At 51.2% G+C, this 21,480-nt stretch overlaps 1 protein-coding gene across 2 annotated transcripts in view; it reads right to left on the reverse strand.

Annotated features, from left to right (window-relative positions):
* Positions 1–1,137: 1,137 nt before the first annotated feature.
* LOC146302659 (transcription factor COE1-like) overlaps positions 1,138–21,480 on the reverse strand; it is a 54,524-nt gene continuing 34,181 nt past the window's right edge. The window contains exons 9-17 of one of the 2 annotated variants that reach the window (XM_084695800.1): positions 20,458–20,588; positions 19,233–19,359; positions 11,137–11,225; positions 7,725–7,790; positions 6,880–7,039; positions 4,874–5,053; positions 3,122–3,304; positions 2,622–2,690; positions 1,148–1,238 (exon numbers count right to left, since the gene is read on the reverse strand). In XM_084695800.1, the coding sequence (XP_084551926.1) occupies positions 2,623–2,690; positions 3,122–3,304; positions 4,874–5,053; positions 6,880–7,039; positions 7,725–7,790; positions 11,137–11,225; positions 19,233–19,359; positions 20,458–20,588 (1,004 nt within the window). In that variant the 3' untranslated portion in view covers positions 1,148–1,238; position 2,622. Of the gene's footprint in view, positions 1,239–2,621; positions 2,691–3,121; positions 3,305–4,873; positions 5,054–6,879; positions 7,040–7,724; positions 7,791–11,136; positions 11,226–19,232; positions 19,360–20,457; positions 20,589–21,480 lie in introns of both variants that reach the window. The other variant, XM_084695809.1, reaches the window with a different exon arrangement.

Below are 21,480 nucleotides of genomic sequence, written 5' to 3' on the forward strand. Positions count from 1 at the left end.
ACCTCTGCTTAGAAGCTGCCTTAAGACGTCTTAATGTGTACATATATTCCAAACTATAACTTTGGCAAAGCAAAATGAAATACATCAAATCAGAAAGAAAATCCTATTTTTATATACAAAAATATATCACAGAACTCTTTTTTTGTTTTCGATTTTGATCTCTGCAAGGTCATAGACTCTTTCGTTACAGTGCTGGCTGGATGCAAACATCCCTCTGGCTATTCAAGTCTTCTCCTTCACTAAAACATCAGACAAAATATCTTCTTTTTTTGTTAGTTTTCTTCTTCTCTTTTTTTTTTTGCTAACGTAACATCTTCAATTGTTTTCACATGGCAAGCAGAAAAACATATTGCAAACAGCCCATCCCTTCCCTCACAGTTTTATTCAAAAATTAAACATAAAAAAACAACAAAATGACAAATTGTTTCACTATGTTTTCTGAAACAAAAAATGGCATAGCTTGACTGTTTCTCCGTGTATGGAGATTCTTGTGTTAATTAGCAGCAAAAAACAGTTGTCGACATTTTCTCGCCAGTATCTTTCCTTGTATCAGACCTAACTGCCTGCTGGCCAATGCTTTAGAGTGTGTGTGTGTGTGTGTGTGTGAGAGAGAAAAAAAACACACACTGCTACAGTGTGTATCTTCTAGTTGACACAGCTTGCGTAAACGTCATGGACAACACAACAGTGTTGTGTGTGTGTGTGTGTGTGTGTGTAAACTTGTGTAGGATCTTTTATGTGTGTGCGCATGTGAATGTGCCCTTGTATGCATGTGAGTGTGTGCTTGCGTGTCTACAAAATGGCGTGGGGGCCTATGATATATCAAATCCAAACATCACACATGTCTAAACAGAAAAGATAAATAAATGCTCTCTGTATGAGGTCAGCGTCTCACTCTGGGTCAGCGGTGACCCCGTCCAGTTCAACCTCCAGGGGGCGAGAGAGGGCAGAAGGACTCAACCAGGAAGGGTACAGCATCCCCAAACGTCCTAAGGTCTCTCTCCCACCATCTGACAAGGTTTCTGTACAGAGGCCTGAGTTGAGTTCTGTGTGTCTTATCCAGACTTTCCTTCAGTGTCCGTTCAGGTCACGAGGTTTGAAGTGGAACAGACTGCCCCCCCCCCCCCCCGCCCTCTCTCTTTCTCGCCCTCTCTCTCTCTCCCTCTCTCTTTGCATTCCCAAATCTTCGACGTTCCCAGGTCCTCTCTACATGGGCGGGACAATCATCCCAGGAATTGCTGTTTGTGGGAAAAGAGGGGGAGGAGAGAGAGGGAGAGGATAGAGGGAGAGACAGAGAGAGAGAGAGAGAGAGAAGAGAGGGAGAGGGAGAGAGAAGAGAGGGAGGGGGAGAGAGAGAGAGGTCAGTCATGTGATTGCTGGGTTTCATCTGTCATCAGAACAGTCACATAACAGAAATGTGTTCCAGCATCTGCTGAACAAAGACAACCCCTCCCTCTCTCTCTCCCTCCCTCTCTTTTCTATGTTTATCTCTCTTTATCTCTCTCTCTCAACATCACTCCACGGGTTACAAAACCCTACGCAGAGCCTGGTTTTATTCCGTTGTGGATAATGACTGTTATCTACAGATGGGATCAGTTCAGCGTGTGTACCCTTCCAGACCACTCAGTAGAGAACTTCATACACGACCAATAAGATCCAACTACACAGTGCTTGCTCATTATTTTACTCATGTGGGCCTGTTCCTTCAAAGGCGTTGGGCACCCACACGCTTATTTGCCTCAATTTTCCTATGACCACCCCACCTCCCTCACCCCTGCCTCCCTCACCTCCCCCCACGACCCATGCTTCTTCCTCTCCCTCCCCCCCCCCCGCTATTACACGGGGACAATCGCAGGGGGAATGTTTCATATAACATATTGGCTCACTATTGATTCCCCTTCCCCCTCCAATCCACTAATTCCCTGGTTATTTCCTAAGTGTCTCCGGCTTGTTGGGATTAAAGAATGAGCAGTGTGTGTGTGTCCTTATGTGGGTCTGTGTTTGCGTGTAACTGTGTGTATGTCGGTGTGTGTGTGTGTGCTTGAGTATATGTGCATGCATGTGTGTGCTTGGGTCCATGTGAATGTGTGGTTTATGTGTGTGTGTGTATGTGACAAGTGTGTGTGTGTGTGTGATAGGTGTGTGTGTGATAGGTGAGCCTCGGCGGACGGCCCGGTCAGCGTGGTCAGCGTTCATCAACGCTGGCCGAGGAAGCGAGGAAGTGCTTTGCAGCCCTCGCAGATAAAGCTCTCCATCCATCATCTCTCTATGGTCTCCCCGCTCTGCATCCTGCCTGAGCTGCAGACCGCAGCGCACACCAGACCACTGGAAACTAGGCTCTAATGAGGCACCTCCACCGCTGACACAAAATACACCCCCCCCCCTCCCGCCCCGTTGCACAGAGGACAGGAAGTAGGAAGCGAAAACAGGAAATGAAGCACATATGGCGCGGCATGCTCCCTGTGACAGGTCACCAACGACAGCAGAGGATGGAGACAGAGAGAAGGGGGTGAGGGGAGGGGAGAGGAAAAGGATGAATGGGTGGTAAAATGGATGGATGGGGTGAGAGGGCAGTGAGAGAGAGAGAGAGAAAGAGAGAGAGAGAGACAGGGATAACATACTTCAGGAGAAGGCCAGACCCTGGAGGGAGTTGGCTGATGAGTACTTGCTAGAGTCCACAAAAGACTGATCTAGAAGAGGGAAAAGGAGGGAGGGGAATAAATAAGAAAAGAAAATGAAGTCAAATAGTTAAATACTAAGAAAAGGGGGAGAAGGTAACAACAGTCAGAGTTTTAAGAACGTTGAAGAATACTTAAAAAAAAGTATACAACCAACATGCTGGTATGCATAGGAACATCCACCAGAATTAATCTATGGGTTTTTCATACGAAACCATAGCAACTTTACCGGACTCTATTACTGAATTGCATGACTGATCTGCTACAATGACAAGCAATGTGATTGATTATTAGCAGGCTAAGATGATAGCATGCTAGCTGGCCAGCATATCAATGAATTAGAAAGCGTACAGGCTGGAGGGCTAGCAGGCTCGAGGACTGGCAAGCTAGAGGGGTAGCAGGCTAGAGGGCTAGCAGGCTAGAGAGGTAGCAGGCTAGCTCACCTTGCAGGCCGTTGCCGTTGGCGCCAGTGCAGGTGGGCGGGGGAGAGGTCTGTGGCCGTACGACGGGGGCAAAGGCGCTCTTCTGTTTGACGGCGGCGGACACCATGTTGGCGGGAGAGAAGGAGAATATGCCGGAAGAGCTGCTGCAGTTGGTGGAGACCATGGTGGGACTCGACGGAACGACTGGACAGAGAGAGAGGGAGGGAGGGAGGGAGGGAGGGAGGGAGGGAGGGAGGGAGGGAGGGAGGGAGGGAGGGAGGGAGGGAGGGAGGGAGGGAGGGAGGGAGGGAGGGAAGGAGGGAGGGAAGGAGGGAGGGAGGGAGGGAGGGAGGGAGGGAGGGAAGGAAGGAAGGAGGGAAGGAGGGAAGGAGGGAAGGAGGGAAGGAGGGAAGGAGGGAAGGAGGGCAAGGCAAAGGAAAAGAGATAGAGTAAAGGAAGTGGGGCAGATAGGATAGGCACAGAGGGCAGGAGAGATGGTCGGGAGAAGCACAGAGGGAGAGGCGGAGGGTGGGAGACAGAGGGAAAGAAACCGAGGTTTAGAGGGATGGGCGAGGGCAGAGGAGGGGAAGACGAGAGGAACAGAAAGGGACTGGTCAATGGATGACAGGAGGGACGACACGACTCAGTTCAGCTGGTTTAGAAGTCACTCCAACACACACGCACAGAAACCCAGAGCACAATCCAAAACAACTGACTACCTTATCTCCCCCTCCAAAAAAACAAACAAACACAGAATCACAGAGCATGTCAACAAACTAAAGAACAGAATAATCCTAACATGTTTTTAGATCAGTTATGGTTTCTTGGGAATATTCACCAAACAGCGACAACGATCTTCACATCAAACAAACAGCAGTGCAGTTCAACACTGACTGACTGTACCACCCAGTCATCTCTCTTGCCTTCACAGACAGACACGACACACACACTGCTCCCAGTCAATGCAACTGCTGAGTGACATCATCAAACGCACTCCCTCCCTGTCTCCTCCTCCATCCCATCTTCTTCTTCTTCTCTCTCTATCTCGCTTGTCTGTCTTTTGTCTGCCAATACACTAAGTGCATTTTACCCGCCGGCGATTTTACAATCAGGCCGGCCGTATTTCACCTGCCCTCTGATACCTGCCTTCGCCTTTATTGTTGTTATTATCTAACACTTAGGTTTTACGGCCCTTCTCGACAAATCCTGGCCATAAAGTCATAATCCATTTATGAAGGGGGTCTAACTAATCAATTAATGAAAATTGGAGCTACAAAGAGCGGGCCGAGAGGCATTGATTGAGAGTGTCGGCGTGAGGCCGATGAGCCTGTTAAAATACTTGTTAACATCCAGAAATCAAAGAGCCGAAATGGAATTGCTTTCTCTCGCAATTAGTTTATTGATTTAATCAAGGGTGTTTAATGTGAGCGACAGGGAGGGAGACTGAGCGAGAGAGGCGGGGCAGAGAGAGGCGGGGAGAAGTCCAATAAAGGAAGGATTTGCGTTTGAGTGTGTTCTTAAAGAAACAGGTGAACAACACCGACTCCCCAGGTCTCTCAGGCGCGTTCCTCCTTTTCCATCTGCGCGCCATCTTCTCTCTCTGTCCCTCCCTCTGTCACGCTCTCTCTCTTTCTCGAGTTTGACCCATTCCTGTCATTGTTTCTTTGACATCTCTCTGTCCATGCAGGTGGGGGAGGCGGGGTGTGTGGAGGGTGAATGCAGCTGAACTGTTAAACAGGGCCAGCACAGGACGGCCCTGGCGTCTGGACTCACTGGCGTAGGGAGAGTTGCCGGCGGAGCCGTTCAGGAAGTTGGGCGAGGTGCCGAGCGTGGCCATGCCGGAGTTGGCGTAGCCGTTCATGCTGGTGGACACGGTGCTGTAGCTGCTCTGCTGGGGGGTGGAGCTGGGCACGTAGCCGTGGGGGGACACACTGCTGGTGCTCCGGCTGAAACCTGGGGGGGGGGGGGGGGGGAAGGGGAGGGGGTGAATGATGAGAGACATTTTGGGATCATTTAAATTCAGGAGATTCCGAGAGAGTGACAGAGAGAGAGAAAAAGATTGAAAGGGACGGGGGATAAGACGAAGGGAGAGAGAGAGAAGAAGTCAGAGAGAGAGAGAGAGAGAGAGAGAGAGAGAGAGAGAGAGAGAGAGAAAGAGGCAGAGGAAATGCAACCGCAGATGCTTCGCAAAACGGAATATTACAGCGACAACAAAACCTGAGGGATGGAGCAGCGGAGGAAATGATCGGCCATAAAGCTACTGAAGCAACAGTCCTCTAACCTAGCAGACACGCTTCCACAATGAGACAGCTTGAGAAAGTCATTAACACTTTAGAGAAAAACAACCCGCTCCCTCTCACTCTCTCTGTTCTTCGGGAGAGGCAGAGACTGAAGGGAAGGTAGAACAGAGAAGGAGGAGGAGGGCCTATAAATACACGCGTCTGCGCCGTAACAGCTGACACGAGGGAAAACAGCTGGAAATGAAGACATCAGGGACACTGTGTGCTCCACCTGCAGTGTGGGGCTGCGTCTCTACAGCCTCCCCCCCCCCTCCTCCCCTCTCCCAGCCTCCTACCCTCTCCCAGCCTCCTCTCCCAGCCTCCTACCCTCTCCCAGCTTCCTCTCCCAGCCTCCTACCCTCTCCCAGCTTCCTCTCCCAGCCTCCTACCCTCTCCCAGCTTCCTCTCCCAGCCTCCTACCCTCTCCCAGCTTCCTCTCCCAGCCTCCTACCCTCTCCCAGCTTCCTCTCCCAGCCTCCTACCCTCTCCCAGCCTCCTCTCCCAGCCTCCTCTCCCAGCCTCCTCTCCCAGCTTCCTCTCCCGGCCTCCTCTCCTAGCCTCCTCTCCCAGCCTCCAGTCCTTACAACCCCGGCGCCTCGTCTGCAACCTGGTGCTCAGGTGAAGGCACGGCGGGAAAAATATCAACAGAGAATATCAACCAATTCACTTGAGATAACAAACTGGAATGTGTGTGGACGGGAAGAGAGGTGAGGGGGAGAGGAGGGGAGGAGGCCACTGTGAAGTATTGAGTTGCGGCCGGAGGCTGCGCCCCTCCGTGTTCCATCTAGTCGCTGGTACGTCTGATGAATCACCGGTGGCTCAACCCACATCTCTCTCTGTCACACAGGGCCAAGCCCCGCCGTATTATACACACCCCTTGCAGCACCTCATATGTCTCTCCCTCCCTCCCTCCCTCCCTCCCTCCCTCCCTCCCTCCCTCCCTCCCTCCCTCCCTCCCTCCCTCCCTCCCTCCCTCCCTCCCTCCCTCCCTCCCTCCCTCCCTCCCTCCCTCCCTCCCTCCCTCCCTCCCTCCCTCCCTCCCTCCCTCCCTCCCTCCCTCCCTCCCTCCCTCTCTCCCTCTCTTTCTCGTCTGGTCGCTTCCTTTCTCCCCTCCTTCTCCCTTCCAACCTACGGTAATGTTTTTGAACACCTCCCCTGTCTTTGCTTCATGGGGTCCTTCTTTCTTTCTATCTAACTCTCTCTCTCTCATATCCTTTCTCTCCTGGTCTAGTATGCTGACAGCTACAGCAGCTTTGCCTATAGAATATGAAAGTGCTAACAGAAGAAATGTTCTTTGCACAAGGATTCTCTCTCTCTCTCTCTCTCTCTCTCTCTCTCTCTCTCTCTCTCTCTCTCTCTCTCTCTCTCTCTCTCTCTCTCTCTCTCTCTCTCTCTCTCTCTCTCTCCCTCTCTCCTTTTTATCATCTTTCACTCTTTCCTTTGAAACCATCCATGGACCAATCCAGGATGCAGGACTCCTGAGCCTCTGAGTTCCCTCACCCTGGTTGGTTGCCTGGTTGACCTCCGACCCGGGGAAGGAGTTCACCATCATGCCCGAGTGCACGGATCCAGAGCCCAGTCCTGCCAGCTGGTTGTGCCCTCGTGGCACCGTCGTGTACAGAGCCTCTGCGATGTCCGCTGCCCTCTTCAGAATCATCTCCTGAGAACGTACAAGATCGAAGAATAGAATGGAACAGAATGCAATACATTAGAGCGTAAAAGAGTGTAATGCAATACGGTGGAGCAGAATGGGACGGAATGAAATTGAAAATCACAGCAGAATATCACATCAAGACGGATCACCGATTTCATCTTGCAGGGAGTTGTTGTGCAATAGTCCTGTCTATCTATCTGTATGTGTGTGTGTGTGTGTGTGTGTGTTGGGGAGGGGGGATAGAGGTGTGGGTGCATTTGCGTGGAGGGAGATGCTCGTTTAACTGATGCATCCCATGTTTGTCCGCCTCGCCCTTCTACTGAACACTCTGCTTTCCTCCTCCTGCTCTCGGGGTGTAGGATAGGATTAAGAGAGTGCTGTTCCCCTGTGTGTGTGTTTGTCATTGTCAGATCCTAGTCTATAATCACGACAGGGGTCCATGGTACTCAGACACACACATGCATACACACACAAACATACACAAACACATACTTGGATGACTACAGACAGGAAGCGGGAAGATCTGTTTATGTCTGTGAATAAACATGTCTGTTTATGTGTGTTTATTTGTGTGTGTGTGTGTGTGTGTATATTTAAGTTATATATGTGTGGGTGGGGGTCAGTGTGAGTAGGAAGGTGAGTCTAAATTTGATGTGTGTGTGTGTGTGTGTGTGCGGGGTAGAATCCTCACCTGGTTATTGTGAGGCATTCCATAGAGAGCTTCCACCAGGTCGGCTGCTCTCTTCAAGATCACTTCCTGTTGAGACAGGAAGTCATGGGGATGAGTCATTGCATGATCTCCCATTTCCAGTATCTAATCTACACAAATTTAAACACACACACACACAAACACACACACACACACACACACACACACACTGCCAGCCTTGCGTTAACTCCTGTATTCGTCTATAGTGAGTGTATTTTGTAAATGTCCACTTTAAACAGCAAGGTGGGATAACTTATTTCCCACATTAAACATTTATCCAATGTGCTCTCACACTCATTTTCTCTTGCTCTCTTCTCACCTCCTCTCCTCTATTCTCTCCTCTGTGTGTGTGTGTGTGTGTGTGTGTGTGTGTGTGTGCGTGACTCCAGGCTAGTACATATGTGTGTATGATGTAGACACACTGAGCCCTGTGGAACCCTTTTTAAAAGTTAATGTGCCAGGGCCAGGATATGTGCTGGAGGCGCGACAACCAGAAAATTGCTACCCTACCCCCCTCCCACCTTCCACTCAAACATACACACACACACACACACTCACACACACACACACACACTCCGTTCTACCCTCCTGAGTGTCTCCCTCACTCTGAACAAGCCCCGGAGCATGTGCGCTCTCTCGCCTGCGACACACAGCCATTCAATCAGAACCCTGATCACACACACACACACACTGTCACACACAGACAGACAGACACACACACACACAGATACACCCACACAGAACAGCTCTGCCGACGCACGCAGGACATGACGAGAGGGTCAGCAAAGCAATAAAGATTGTCGAGCGCTGTCCGAGGTGCTAAATTCACTCAATAATAGGAACGCTGCCTCTGTGTTAACCTCCCATTACCAAAGCTATCTGGGAGAGGGAGGGAGGGAGGGAGGGAGGGAGGGAGGGAGGGAGGGAGGGAGGGAGGGAGGGAGGGAGGGAGGGAGGGAGGGAGGGAGGGAGGGAGGGAGGGAGGGAGGGAGGGAGGGAGGGAGGGAGGGAGGGACAAAGGGGGCCCAAGAGAAGGTAAGTGGTTCTTTAGTATGTATGCTCCGCTCCTCTCCTCTCTCCTCCTCCTCCTCTCATCTCTCTCTTCTCATCTCTCACTCTCTCTCTCTGCTTTTCCTGGACGCCACATGCCTCCCAGGGATGGGTAGATGACTAGATGGATAGATGGATGGAGGGGAGGATGAGGAGGAGAGGGAAGGCGAGGGGGAAAATGAGGGAAGCATGGTATTAGGAGACAGACAGGTCCCCTGCTGTTCTGGCACAGTGGGCTAGAAGGAGCAGATCACCCTCCTTCTTTCACTTCGCTATCCCTTCATCTCTATCTGTTTTTCACCCCCATCCCTCCTCCCTCTCTTCCCTCCCTGCAACCCACCCTCTCCATTTTGTATTACCTTGGCTTCTTTTTCCAAACACCTTATTTTCTCTCCCTCTCTCGTCCTCCTCTCCACTTTTTTCCTCCCTCTGTCTTCTCACCTCTTCCCCTTTGCAAGTCTCCCCCCTGATTCGCTTCTTTAAATACAAATCAAGATCTCTCCCCCTATTTCTCTCTGTCTCTCTCTCATGCCTCCTCTCTCCATCTCTCTCCTCCGTCATTCCGTGTCCTGTGTCTACTGTACCTATCCGTCTCTCGTTAGGGAACGAGTCTGTGGAGAGGCTAAACGAGATTAGCCCGGGGTCCAGAGTCCCTCAGATAGCCACACAAATGCGGTTAGTGCTGCTCTGTGTCTGCGGAGAGCCCGCTGTAACGCGAGACCATTTCCTGGGCGCGGGGACCCTTCCCGTAAAGCTGGCCCCCAATGAGACGTCAACAGGAAGGGGAACTTGATCCAGACCTCGACCCCGAGCTCATTAGGCAGACCCAGACCCTGCTTCTACGCCTGCCGGCCCTCCTGCACACCCAGACTAACCCTGAAGCTGCCCCAGCCAGATTAACCCTGAACCTGCCCCAGCCAGACTAACCCTGAACCTGCCCCAGCCAGACTAACCCTGAAGCTGCCCCAGCCAGACTAACTCTGAAGCTGCCCCAGCCAGACTAACCCTGAAGCTGCCCCAGCCAGACTAACCCTGAACCTGCCCCAGCCAGACTAACCCTGAAGCTGCCCCAGCCAGCCTCGACCCCTGTTGTGCTGGTCTAGTCCAGACGAGCCCCAGCATAGACCTAGTCTAGATTCTGTCTAGCCCCAGGCTAATCCTGGCTTCCTCTTCCCTCCTCTCCCCTCCCCTCCTCTCCTCTCCCCTCCCCTCCACTCCTCTCCTCTCCCTTCCTTTCCTCTCCTCTCCTCTCCTCTTCTGGCTAGGCCAGTGATTGAGGCCAGCAGTTGAGAGAAGTGTGGTCAACAAACTGTTATTACCTCAATAAAGGCCCAAATCAATAGAGCTGAAATGAACATCTCAGCCTGCCAGCTAAGACTCTTCATTTAGGCGGGAGAGAGAAGAGACACCACCGAGGAAGACAGGGGGAGAGGGGAGAGACGGGAGACACCACCACGGAAGACAGGGGAAGAGGGGAGAGAAGGGCAGAGGAAAGGGAGATGGATGGGCACAAAGATATTTAGAGAGATACAGGGGGTTGATAAGCTAAAGATCGGATCTCTCCAGGACAAACCTTGTAGCCAGAAGACATGACACAGAGTGAGGCGAGGTGATTTCTCTTACTTTCTCTCACCTCTCTCTCTCTCTTCCTCTTGTTTTTTTTATTTTTTACCTTCTCTCTCGCCAATTCTTGTGACTAGCGGTAACTGATCCAGTGTGTATATGTGTGTGTGTGTGTACGCGCCTGTGTGTGTGTGTGTGTGTGTGTGTGTGTGTGAGTGTGTGTGCGCGCCTGTGTGTGTGTGTGCTGGAAGTAATAAAGTCCGCCATGGGTTGACTTCGATCCACTGACCCAAGAGGAGGTAAGACTGGACAGCTATGATGGATCACCCAACCTCCTTCTGCCTCTTTCCCTCCCTCTGTCTCTCTCTCCTTCTGCCTCCTTTCTTCACTCCCTCTGCCCTCTCTCTCCTTCCCCCCCTTCTCCTTCCATCCATCTCTATTCTCTCCCAACTCATACCTCTTTGTCTAGCTTCTTTTGTGTGTGTGTGTGTGTCTCAGCTCTAAATCCGTGCGTGTTCTCTACACTGTGAAAACACCTCTCCCGTCGCTGATTAGGTAAAGGGTTTGATGCATGTGTGAGAGAGGAAGATTAAGAGAGAGATCTACGTAGATAAGAAAAAGAGAATGAAGAAAGAAATATAGATAGATACAGGACAGAGAAAATAAATAGTGTGTGTATTTATGTATGTATGTATGTATGTGTGTGTGTGTGTGTGTGTGTGTGTGTGTATTTATGTGTGTGTGTTTGTGTGTGTGTGTGTAAACAGACGTCTGGACCTACCTTAGGTAATCTCTCTTGGTCTCCAGGGTGTCTGGGTATGACCTTCTGTAACCTCTGGAAACCATAGTCTATGGTGGGCTCATTCAGCGCTGTGGAGACACACACACACACACAGACACGCACACACACACACACACACACAGAGGCAGGGTTTAACGCTCAATAGCAAAATATCCACAGCTTGATCTATAGTGTTAGAGCTTAGGAGCAGAAGAAGGAGCCTGTTCGTCTCCAGGAAGCAGGCAGAGGGGGTTAGGAGCTAGGAATCCTGCTGAGGCAATTGAATACGATGAAGATTAAACATTAATATTCCCACATTAGACTAAATAGAACAATTTAGTATAATCTGGGGCTCAGTGCTGCAGGAGGCTTGGATGAGTACTCTTTCACTGCTTCTTCCCCCCGTGTGTGTGTGTGTGTGTGTATAAGAGCGTGGATGTGTGTGTCCGTTTGTGTGAGAGTGAATGAGTGCCTGTATTTTTCTGTGTGTAATGAATCTCTCTGTCATCGGCTTCGGAGGTTAATAAAAAGGCTGTCAGGGATGTGTGTTTGAGTGGGTGTGAGTGTGTGCGTGCATGCATGTGTACGCAAGTGTGTGTTTTGGGTCCTGTGGTCTCTCTAACAATAGAGCTGGCGTGTGCTGATCAGCGACTAATATAAGCAATTAAAGAGCCTGTTTTCAGCATCACAGAGGCTGCATCGCTTCAGGGAACAAACGCACACAGACACATGCAGGCCGACACACACACACACATACACACACTCAACCAGGCACAGGCAACAAAGGGATGAGAGGAACAAGCTTTCTTGTTGTGGGTGAGGTACCGTAGAGTAATTGAATAAGCAAAGATTGAACATGAATATTTAAGCACAGAACGAAAACAATGTAAATCTACAGCTCATAGTTTAAAAAGCACAGATGACTGGATGACTTCAAGCTCTCTCTCTCTCTCTCTCTCTCTCTCTCTCTCTCTCTCTCTCTCTCTCTCTCTCTCATATCCTTTCTCTCCTGGTCTAGTATGCTGACAGCCACAGCAGCTTGGCCTACAGAGTATGAATGTGCTAACAGAAGAACTGTTCTTTGCACAAGATTACTAAGGATTCCATGTGGGTATTTGTGTGAGTGTGTGTGCATGTGTGTCTGTTTCTGCCGGCCTTCTGTTTGCCCTGTAGGCCCCAGCCTGGACGTTTCCTGAGGGTGTAAGCCCAGCTCGCCTCACATCTGAGGGGACAGGCTGACTGTGCAGCCCCCAGAAAGAGGCCCCTGGAGGCCATGGGAACAAGCTGTCCTGCTGGCCCTCTAGTGACTTCATTATGGCTCCCTTGAGCATGGCACTCAGGCCCCCGGACCCAGAAATGTGTTTGTGTGTTTGTGTTTGTGTGTGTTTGTGTGTGTGTATCTCCACTAAGGATGTGTAATTACAGTATGTGCACAAACTTTGTGTGCTATTGGTTACACTCACAAGGGTGTGTATTCAGACCCATTAAGAAGCAGAGAAAGGGATGAACAATAGAGGAGAGAGAGAGAGAGAGAGAGAGAGAGAGAGAGAGAGAGAGAGAGAGAGAGAGAGAGAGAGAGAGAGAGAGAGAGAGAGAGAGAGAGAGAGAGAGAGGGTTTGGACCTGAGACATAAGCCCGGTATTGGCCACCAGCTGGTTCACATACACCGCGAAGACAAAACAATGAGATGATCGCACGCACAACAATACATAACTGAAAACACAGCAGAGCGACAACATATTTGACATTGTTTCCTCTCTCTGATCTCTCTAAGCCGTGAGGAGGATTTGTCTGGGATTAGGCCTGGAGTCAGGCGTGGGTCTGGGCTGTAGTATCTCCTCCTCCTGCCCTAACTGGCTTCTGAGAAGACCTTCTAAAGAACCTTCAGAAGACATGCAACCAGTCCATTTTCTAATGAGGAAAGAGCTATCCATGTATCGCCTCCATTTCAATGTAAACATTGAAACTACGGGGGCCTGTAGGGGACAAAGGCCACCCTCACTCGTCTCTGTGTGTCCATGCAGGGGCTGAGGTGTGGTCGTGTCAACGTCTCCTGTTTCTCAGTCAGGGATCAGGGGTGTGTGGGTTTGCATCGGGTTGTGGATTTGAAACCCCCCCCCCCACACACACACTGAACCCCGTCTCACAGAGTAGAAGTCCAGGCCACCATGGTTCCAACTCCTGAAGGGTCATCCAGAGTCCTCAGCTCTCCTCCCCCCTCCCCCCCTCCACCCCTCCACCCCTCCCCCCTCCCCCCTCCCCCCTCCCCCCCTCCCCCTCTCCCCCCACCCGCAAACGAGCGAAATCAAAGCCAGTAAAACACGGCTGCCATAAATAAGTGAGTAGATGAGCAACAGCCATCGTCCAGTGAAGGGTGGGATCCACCTAGCAATCACCCCCACCCCCCAACACCCCCAACAGATCAATGCTCATGGAAATTTCATGAAGCCCCCCGAATCCACAGCGCTTCACATTTCACTATAATAACCCACCCAGCTGAGGGGGAGGGGGGGGGGGGGTGGAGGTTTGGGGTGGGGGTGAGGGCGGTGGGGGAAAGGGGGGGGGGGGAGTGGTTCAATGAAGTGGGTGAGGAGGGTAATTGAGAGGGTTGAAATATGTTGGGTGGTTGCAGGTTGATCAGGGTTGGAAAGGTTGGAGCGGGAGGGGTCAAAGGAAGGGAGGGTGGGGGGCAGCAGGGTGATGGTGTAAGGTAGCAGGAGAAGTGGTCCACATGGGGGGACGTCCTTTAAACCCCCTTTAAATCACAATGTGGCCCTGTGTTTGCTGCACACACACACACACACACACACACACTTGATGTTTCCACCATGTAACAGGCTCACTGAGAAGCTGTTTACCAGTTCCTGTAACACCCCGTCAGGGCAGAAAGACCAAGTGTAGAGAGCTCTCTCCTTCTCCCTCCAGTGAACTCCATGACTCGCTCCCTACCCCCCAGAAGCCTGTCTTACATCCTTCTATCCATCCCCTTGATCCCTCCTCTCATCCCTCTCTACCTCTGTCCTTCTCTTCATCTCCTTCCCCCATGCTTTCTTTTGTTCTTCCCATCATCCCTCCAACACTCGAATTCTCCCTCGCCCGATTCCTCACCTTTACTTTCTCCATCCCTTTCTTTCTATGCCTTGGCCCGTTCCTTCCTCTATCCTAAAAATCCTCCTTTCCCCCCCTCCATCCACCCATTCCTCTCTCAATTCCTCCATCTCTCCTTCCATCCCTGCATCCCTCCCTCCCTCCCTCCCTCCCTCCCTCCCTCCCTCCCTCCCTCCCTCCCTCCCTCCCTCCCTCCCTCCCTCCCTCCCTCCCTCCCTCCCTCCCTCCCTCCCTCCCTCCCTCCCTCCCTCCCTCCCTCCCTCCCCTTCATCCCAGAGCAGTCTCCAGTGCTCAGGTGTGATCTCATAAGCGCTGCGCTGCGATCGATGGGGCCTGTGGCAGGGGGTTCAATAGCCCTGAATTACGGCTTCATTTCCCCCCCACCCCCCTCACACAGATGAGAGCTTCCCCCCCTCCACTCCCCTCGCCCCTCCACCTCCCCTTGCACACACACAACTCACACACACACTCTCACCATCCCCCACTGCTTGCCTCCCCCCCCCTCCCAGCCCCTCCACCTCCTTCCCCCTGCACAGATCGATACCTTACAATCTCATTTTTATCCATTTTTCCATAAACCCTGAGATTGCGTTTATTTGGGGAATCCGACAAGCTAAATAAGGCATCGCTTGAACATGTCAGGTAGGATAATGTACTGCCAGAGATTCATCCCCGCAAAACACACGAGCCAAGCTTCTCTCTCCTCCTGTTTCCTTAAGAGCAGAGGAGGGCTGAGGCAAAGAAGCAATTAGTCCAGCTATAGATACATCAAACGATCTGGTGTTGAAAATCTGTCACGCTTGAACAAAGCCTCAACTCACGACGGTTTATACCTAATACATTGTATATTTATTTCAGGAAAAAAAATAAGAAAACGACTCACAAGTGACCAGAGCCAGAAGCGAGGGTGTGCTTCTAACCGGACCGGGTGACCAAAACCTCAGAAACTCAAACAGGACATGATTGAACCTCCCCCAAAACGCTTCCCTGCGCTGGCAGTGCCCTCGCGTGCGTACGCTGCTAACGATAGGTGCCTGGAGGGTCTCCTTGAGGGTTCTGCGACACGTCGGCCCGCTCCAGCTGGAGAGACCAGGCCTTCTAATCAGCCTGCAGCAGCCCTCCATAAAAGAACACATTCACAAGTAGCAGTCAGAGAGAAAGTCATTGACCACTTCTCGTTTTATGGCCAACAGTCTTAGAGTGTGTGTGTGTGTGTGTGTGTGTGTGTGTGTGTGAGCTCACAGTCCCTCTACAGTGTGTATGTGTGTGTGTGTGTGTATGGGTCTGCATCCATACGGTTCTTTACCGTTTGTGTATGCACGCAAGGGGGCCCTCATCGATGGAAGGTTGATCTCATCTTCCTGTGAGTCTCTCTACGTTCACCCTCGGGCTGTCAGGGAGATAAGGCACCTGGGAGAGGAAGACGTGGTTCGTCCACGGACCTTCTACCCGGACCCTCCCTCTTCTGACTGTACTGTGGGTCTGACTGCTCTGGACTGTGGGTCTGACTGCTCTGTACTGTGGGTCTGACTGCTCTGTACTGTGGGTCTGACTGCTCTGGACTGTGGGTCTGACTGCTCTGGACTGTGGGTCTGACTGCTCTGGACTGTGGGTATGACTGCTCTGGACTGTGGGTTTGTCGCGGTGGGAGGTGGAGGCAGATCATCTTGTTAATATTCCGTTCCTGACTTGCGTCGTCTTCTCCCCTCTCCCTGCTCGCCTCCACGGGCCTCTTCAGACAAGGAGACGGATGCTTCATACGCACCTAATCTGCACCTCCCGCTGAGAAACTACCCTGTGTGTGTGTCTGTGTGTGTGTCTCTGTGTGTGTGTGTGTCTCTGTGTGTGTGTGTGTCTCTGTGTGTGTGTCTCTGTGTGTGTGTGTGTGTGTATGTCTTTGTGTATATGTGTCAGCCAGCCAGTTTAATGTCAGCCAGTAGAGCCTTTTAATATCTGAGGAGATAGTGAAGGTGTTAAGAGGACAAGGCTGCATACTGAGGAGGTGAGGATTGCCTCCTGAACGATGGGGGCATTCATCAACACCTTCAATCTAGGGCCAGCGCCCTCCCACACACACACACACACACACCCGCGCACACACACACACACACATACATATTGAGAAAAAGGAGAGGGGGATTCTCTTTGACGAATGACGTAACGACAGCAATCCAGTGGGGGTGATACACAGCCAAACGTGGATATTCACCCCTGTACATGAGAAATGGAGGATGGGAAATGAAAAGAGAGAGAGAGAGAGACAGAGAGAGAGAGAGAGACAGAGAGAGAGAGAGAGAGAATGAGAAACACTCCAGACTTATCAGTTGAATGCTTAATTGCCTCCTAATTGCCTTCTAAGTCCTACAGGAGAAATCTCCTGCCACGTGTGTCTGTAGGGACAGGGAGGGGAGCAGGGATCAACACAATGCAATCCTCTAGAAGGTCCTCTCTCTCTGTGTCCCTGCCTCTGCTTCTGCCTCTGTCCCTGCCTCTGCTTCTGCCTCTGTCCTAGTCCTCTGGCTGCCTCTGCCTCGTGAGCTACAGAACCTCACTTAATGGGATGCTGCTAAACCATCACACTGATAGGGTAAGGGGGTGATCCATATCTGGGGTGCTGAGTGTATGTGTGTGTGTGTGTGTGTGTGTGTATCTATATTAAGCAACACCGGCAACAGCAGTATTGTGTGCATGTGTGTGTACGTGGGCGTGTGTGAGAGAGAGTGTGTGTGTGCGTGCGTGTGTGTAACCATACAGAAGAAAGCAGAAGCAGCAGTATTGGGTGTGTGTTGACTTAATTAGGTCTGTGAGATGCTCAGTTTCCTCTCCCCAGCAGAAGTTGATTAGCAATGCCAGCTGTCCCCAATGTAATTCAATGTATGTGTGTGTGTGTGTGTGTGTGTGCGTGCGTATGTGTGTGTGTGTGTGTGTGTTGTGACTGCCAGCTGCCACGCAGTGCTGCCAATCCTCCATGATTAGTACCCACTGGCAACTGGGCTCAGGCTGGTGCCAACCAGACCCAGGAGGGCAAGATGGCTGCCGGTAATCCTCAAGCCCTTCCTTCCTTCCTCTCCCTCTCCCTCTCCCTCTCTCTCTCTCTCTCTCTCTCTCTCTCTCTCTCTCTCTCTCTCTCTCTCTTCTCTACCTCTCCCTGTCAATCCTTGTCTCTCTGCCTCTTTATGCCTCTGTCTCTCTCTCTCCATCTCTCCTCCCCCGACACAGACATCAGGCACCGTGATGTCAGATGTTTGGCTGCAGATGAGCAGCCAAGGGAGAGTGTCTGAGGAGCCACAGTGTAGATGTCAGAGATGTTCTGAGACGGTCACCTGTTGATGCTGACCATGATGGACCAATCAGACAGGAGATTGATTACGGGAGGAACTACAGGACCAGGAGGTGGATCTAATAAGGTGACCTACAGGAGGTCAAATAGAACACATGCACATACACACATGCACATCTCTCTCTCTCTCTCTCTCTCTCTCTCTCTCTCTCTCTCACACACACACACACACACACATGCACAAACACGTCTGATGGCCGTGTGTTTGGCGTGATGATGCCTGTTGGACAGCCTTGGCACGGCGGGGGCTTTCCACCCATCTGCCCGATGTTCCAGTAATGTATGCATTTTTGTGTGACGTGTGTGTATGTGTGTGTGTGTGTGTGTGCACATGTCCGTGTTTGTGAGTAAAGTGCACCATGAGTGTGTAACCAACCAACACCCCCTCAATATGTGCTGAATTGGCCTGGAATTAACACACATCTACAACTACACACACACACACACACAAATACAGACCACGTGGAACAAATTCATGGACAGAGATACCTCAGACACACACTCACACAACTACTACACAAGCACAGATGCTCAAGAGCACACAGGAAGAAGAGTAAAAGGATCCAAGCACACACAACACAAATTTCTGTCAAATGTTGGCAATTCCAGCCTGAGCTTACTGGCTAAGTCAATCAGCAGAGTTGAGATTACAGACAGATTTCTCTGTGATGCTCCAGGCCTCAAGGGAACTGGGTTTGTGACGTCATCCTAGCTCTAATGCTTCATATGAACTCCCTCTCTCTCTCTCTCTCTCTCTCTCTCTCTCTCTCTCTCTCTCTCTCTCTCTCTCTCTCTCTCTCTCTCTCTCTCTCTCTCTCTCTCTCTCTCTCTCTCTCTCTCTCTCTCTCTCTCTCTCTCTCTCTCTCTCTCTCTCTCTCTCTCTCTCTCTCTCTCTCTCTTCTCTCTCTCTCTCTCTCTCTCTCTCTCTCCCTCTCTCTCTCCTCTCTCTCTCCTCTCTCTCTCTCTCTCTCTCTCTCTCTCTCTCTCTCTCTCTCTCTCTCTCTCTCTCTCTCTCTCTCTCTCTCTCCTCTCTCTCTCCCTCTCTCTCTCCTCTCTCTCTCTCTCTCTCTCTCTCTCTCTCTCTCTCTCTCTCCCTCTCTCTCTCTCTCTCTCTCCCTCTCTCTCTCTCTCTCTCTCTCCCTCTCTCTCTCTCTCTCTCTCTCTCTCTCTCTCTCTCTCTCTCTCTCTCTCTCTCTCTCTCTCTCTCTCTCTCTCTCTCTCTCTCTCTCTCTCTCTCTCTCTCTCTCTCTCTCTCTCTCTCTCTCTCTCTCTCTCTCTCTCTCTCTCTCTCTCTGTATCTATCCATCCCTCTCTAGCTCTCTCTTCTTTCCTCTTGAATCAAAACTATAAAAAAAAAATGTATGAACATGAGAATTGGCTCTGATGTCATTGCGCCCGGAAAACAGTGAAGAGGTCACACGTGTCTCCTAAACTTTGATCATGATCCACCCACTGAATCACGGTCAGACATTTACGGTGAAACTGTGATGTTTCACACTGCTGCCGGCTGATGCTGCTCCCAGCCGTGTCCTTCCCAATACTCTGCCTCCTTCCCTCCCTCCCTCTCTTGCTCTCCTCCCCCTCTGTCCTCCCCTATTTTTAGTTGGGGCCGGTCTCTGTGTTGCCGCGGGCAGGAGGCGGAGCTTACCGGTGTAGATGAAGCGTCCGGGTGTGCCCTTGCAGAACTGTTTGGACTTGTAGGACAGCGTGACCTCCACGACCCCGGGGATGTGCCTGGGCGGAGTCTGCACGCGGATGGCGTGCGGCGTGATGAGCTATGGAGGGGGAGCGAGGACAAACAGAGGAGGTTCCGACTGCGTCAGGTCAAAGCGTTTGTGTAAAACGTGTCCAACACCTTCTAGAACCTTCTCTCTTTCGGTTGTGTTACGAGAAGCGCTCAGTGTCTAGGCATGATGCGGCTCATTAGGTTGGTATGTCACCATGTTCTCTATGAGAGGATTTCAAAGCATCGCTTTGTATATAAATGGAATATGTTTTGCCTGTTTGTGTATTGTGGAAAAACAGTTTCTGTATGTATATTACATCTCCTCTATCTGTCAGACTAGCGTTAGATACATTAAAGTTCCACTCAAACAGGCCCACTTAATGTGGCGGTTCGATGGTTTGGTGTGTGTGTGTCTAGGTTTGTGTGTATGGTATACACTGAAGCCTCTTTGAAGGAGGCGACAGTCAGACAAAGCGCTGATGAGAGCTCGCCTGGAGCTCGTTTTCCTCTGGCGGCGGCGACGTTAGCGCTCAAAGCTAACCGCGGCGCTCAAAGCCCTGGATGCTGCCAATGCCTGGCGCGTCTCCCTAACCGTCCCTTTCATGGCTCACTTAGCCAGGCTTTCATTCACACTCTGTCTGGCCCTGCTCACCTTTCACGGAGATAATAACGTCTTTTTATAGAATTATTCCTGGACTAAAGAGTGTGGTGTAGAATTCAGCTGTTTGTTGACCTACAGACTTATACATGTCGTGCATTTACATTATAGTGGTGAAGAAGGAGCCGGAACAGTTTACAGTAGTCAGAGGAACCAGCGTAACAGGGAGGGATATTTCTATTGAGGAAATATACATATAGATGATGTGTGTGTGTGTGTGTGTGTGTAAGAGACAGTGGGGTAGACGGAGAGAGAGACAGAAAAAAAGATAAATAAAGAGAGTGTGTGAAAGAGGTCAAGGAACAGAAGTTTTCTAGCCATTCCCAGAATATACTAGGATTTTTTTTTCGAAGGGGCATTTTGAAACTGTTTGAGAATGTGAGAGCGAAATGAAATGTTCCATTTCTGTCCCGTCTACCACTGAGGAGGAGAGTTACGGGAGGAGCTCTTTATGAGACAGGGGGTCCTCCCCTGTGGGGAGACACACACCTCGCTCCACACCAACATGGTCCCAAAGATGACCTGCAGGCCGTCGAAGAAGTTGTCCCCGATGATGATGACGGTCGCCCCCCCGGTGGTCCAGCCCTCACTGGGGCTGATGGCCTTGATGCTGGGGGTTGCTGGAGGGAGGGAGAGAAAGAGAGACAGAGACAGAGTGGGAGAGAGGGTATGAGAGAGAGACAGGGAGACAAATGGAGAGAGAGAGGGGGGGGGGCAGCAAGAGCCGTTTGTTAATTGACACTCATAAGAAGCTGTGTGTGGCTCGTGTAGGGTGTTGTGACTGTAATGATGCTGAGAACACCCCTAGCCCCCACACACACTACAACTACCACACACACTACAACTACCACACACACTACAACAACTTTCACGCACACACATGCACACACCCGCATCCTCTCTCCCTGGGGTCGAGTGGGACCAGGAATTCTAATCAGGGTGATTATACACACCCAGTTATTAACCGTCACCCACAACCCCGGCGCACAGGGCCGCTTGTTTTATGACACACGTGCGAGCGCGCTGGCGTGTAAATGTCAGGTGTGCTGGGGCGTGATCAAAGGCCAGGCGGCCTGGGAGGAGAGCAGAGACAACAGTAGCTCAGCCCCCTGAATATCAGGACTTCATTACAGCGAGTCCCTAGGCCCCCCCCCCCCCCTCTTCCTCGTCCTCGTCCTCCAAGCACACACTCACACACACCCTACCCGCCAGCTCTCAGTGTGGAGGGCCACAAGGCAGAAAGAGCATAGAGGGAAACACAACATTTACACAGGAAATATAGAAGCAGAGACAGAGAGAGCGAGAAAGAGAGAGAGTGAGAGAGAGAGAGTGAGAAAGAGAGAGAGCGAGAGAGAGAGAGAGAGAGAGAGAGAGAGAGAGAGAGAGTGAGAGAGAGAGAGAGAGAGAGAGAGAGAGAGAGTGAGAGAGAGAGAGAGAGAGAGAGAGAGAGAGAGAGAGAGAGAGAGAGAGAGAGAGAGAGAGAGAGAGAGAGAGAGAGAGAGAGAGAGAGAG

Source organism: Hypomesus nipponensis, chromosome 1 (genome assembly GCF_054491055.1).
Source record: "Hypomesus nipponensis isolate SF chromosome 1, ASM5449105v1, whole genome shotgun sequence".
Classification (NCBI taxonomy): Eukaryota; Metazoa; Chordata; class Actinopteri; order Osmeriformes; family Osmeridae; genus Hypomesus; species Hypomesus nipponensis.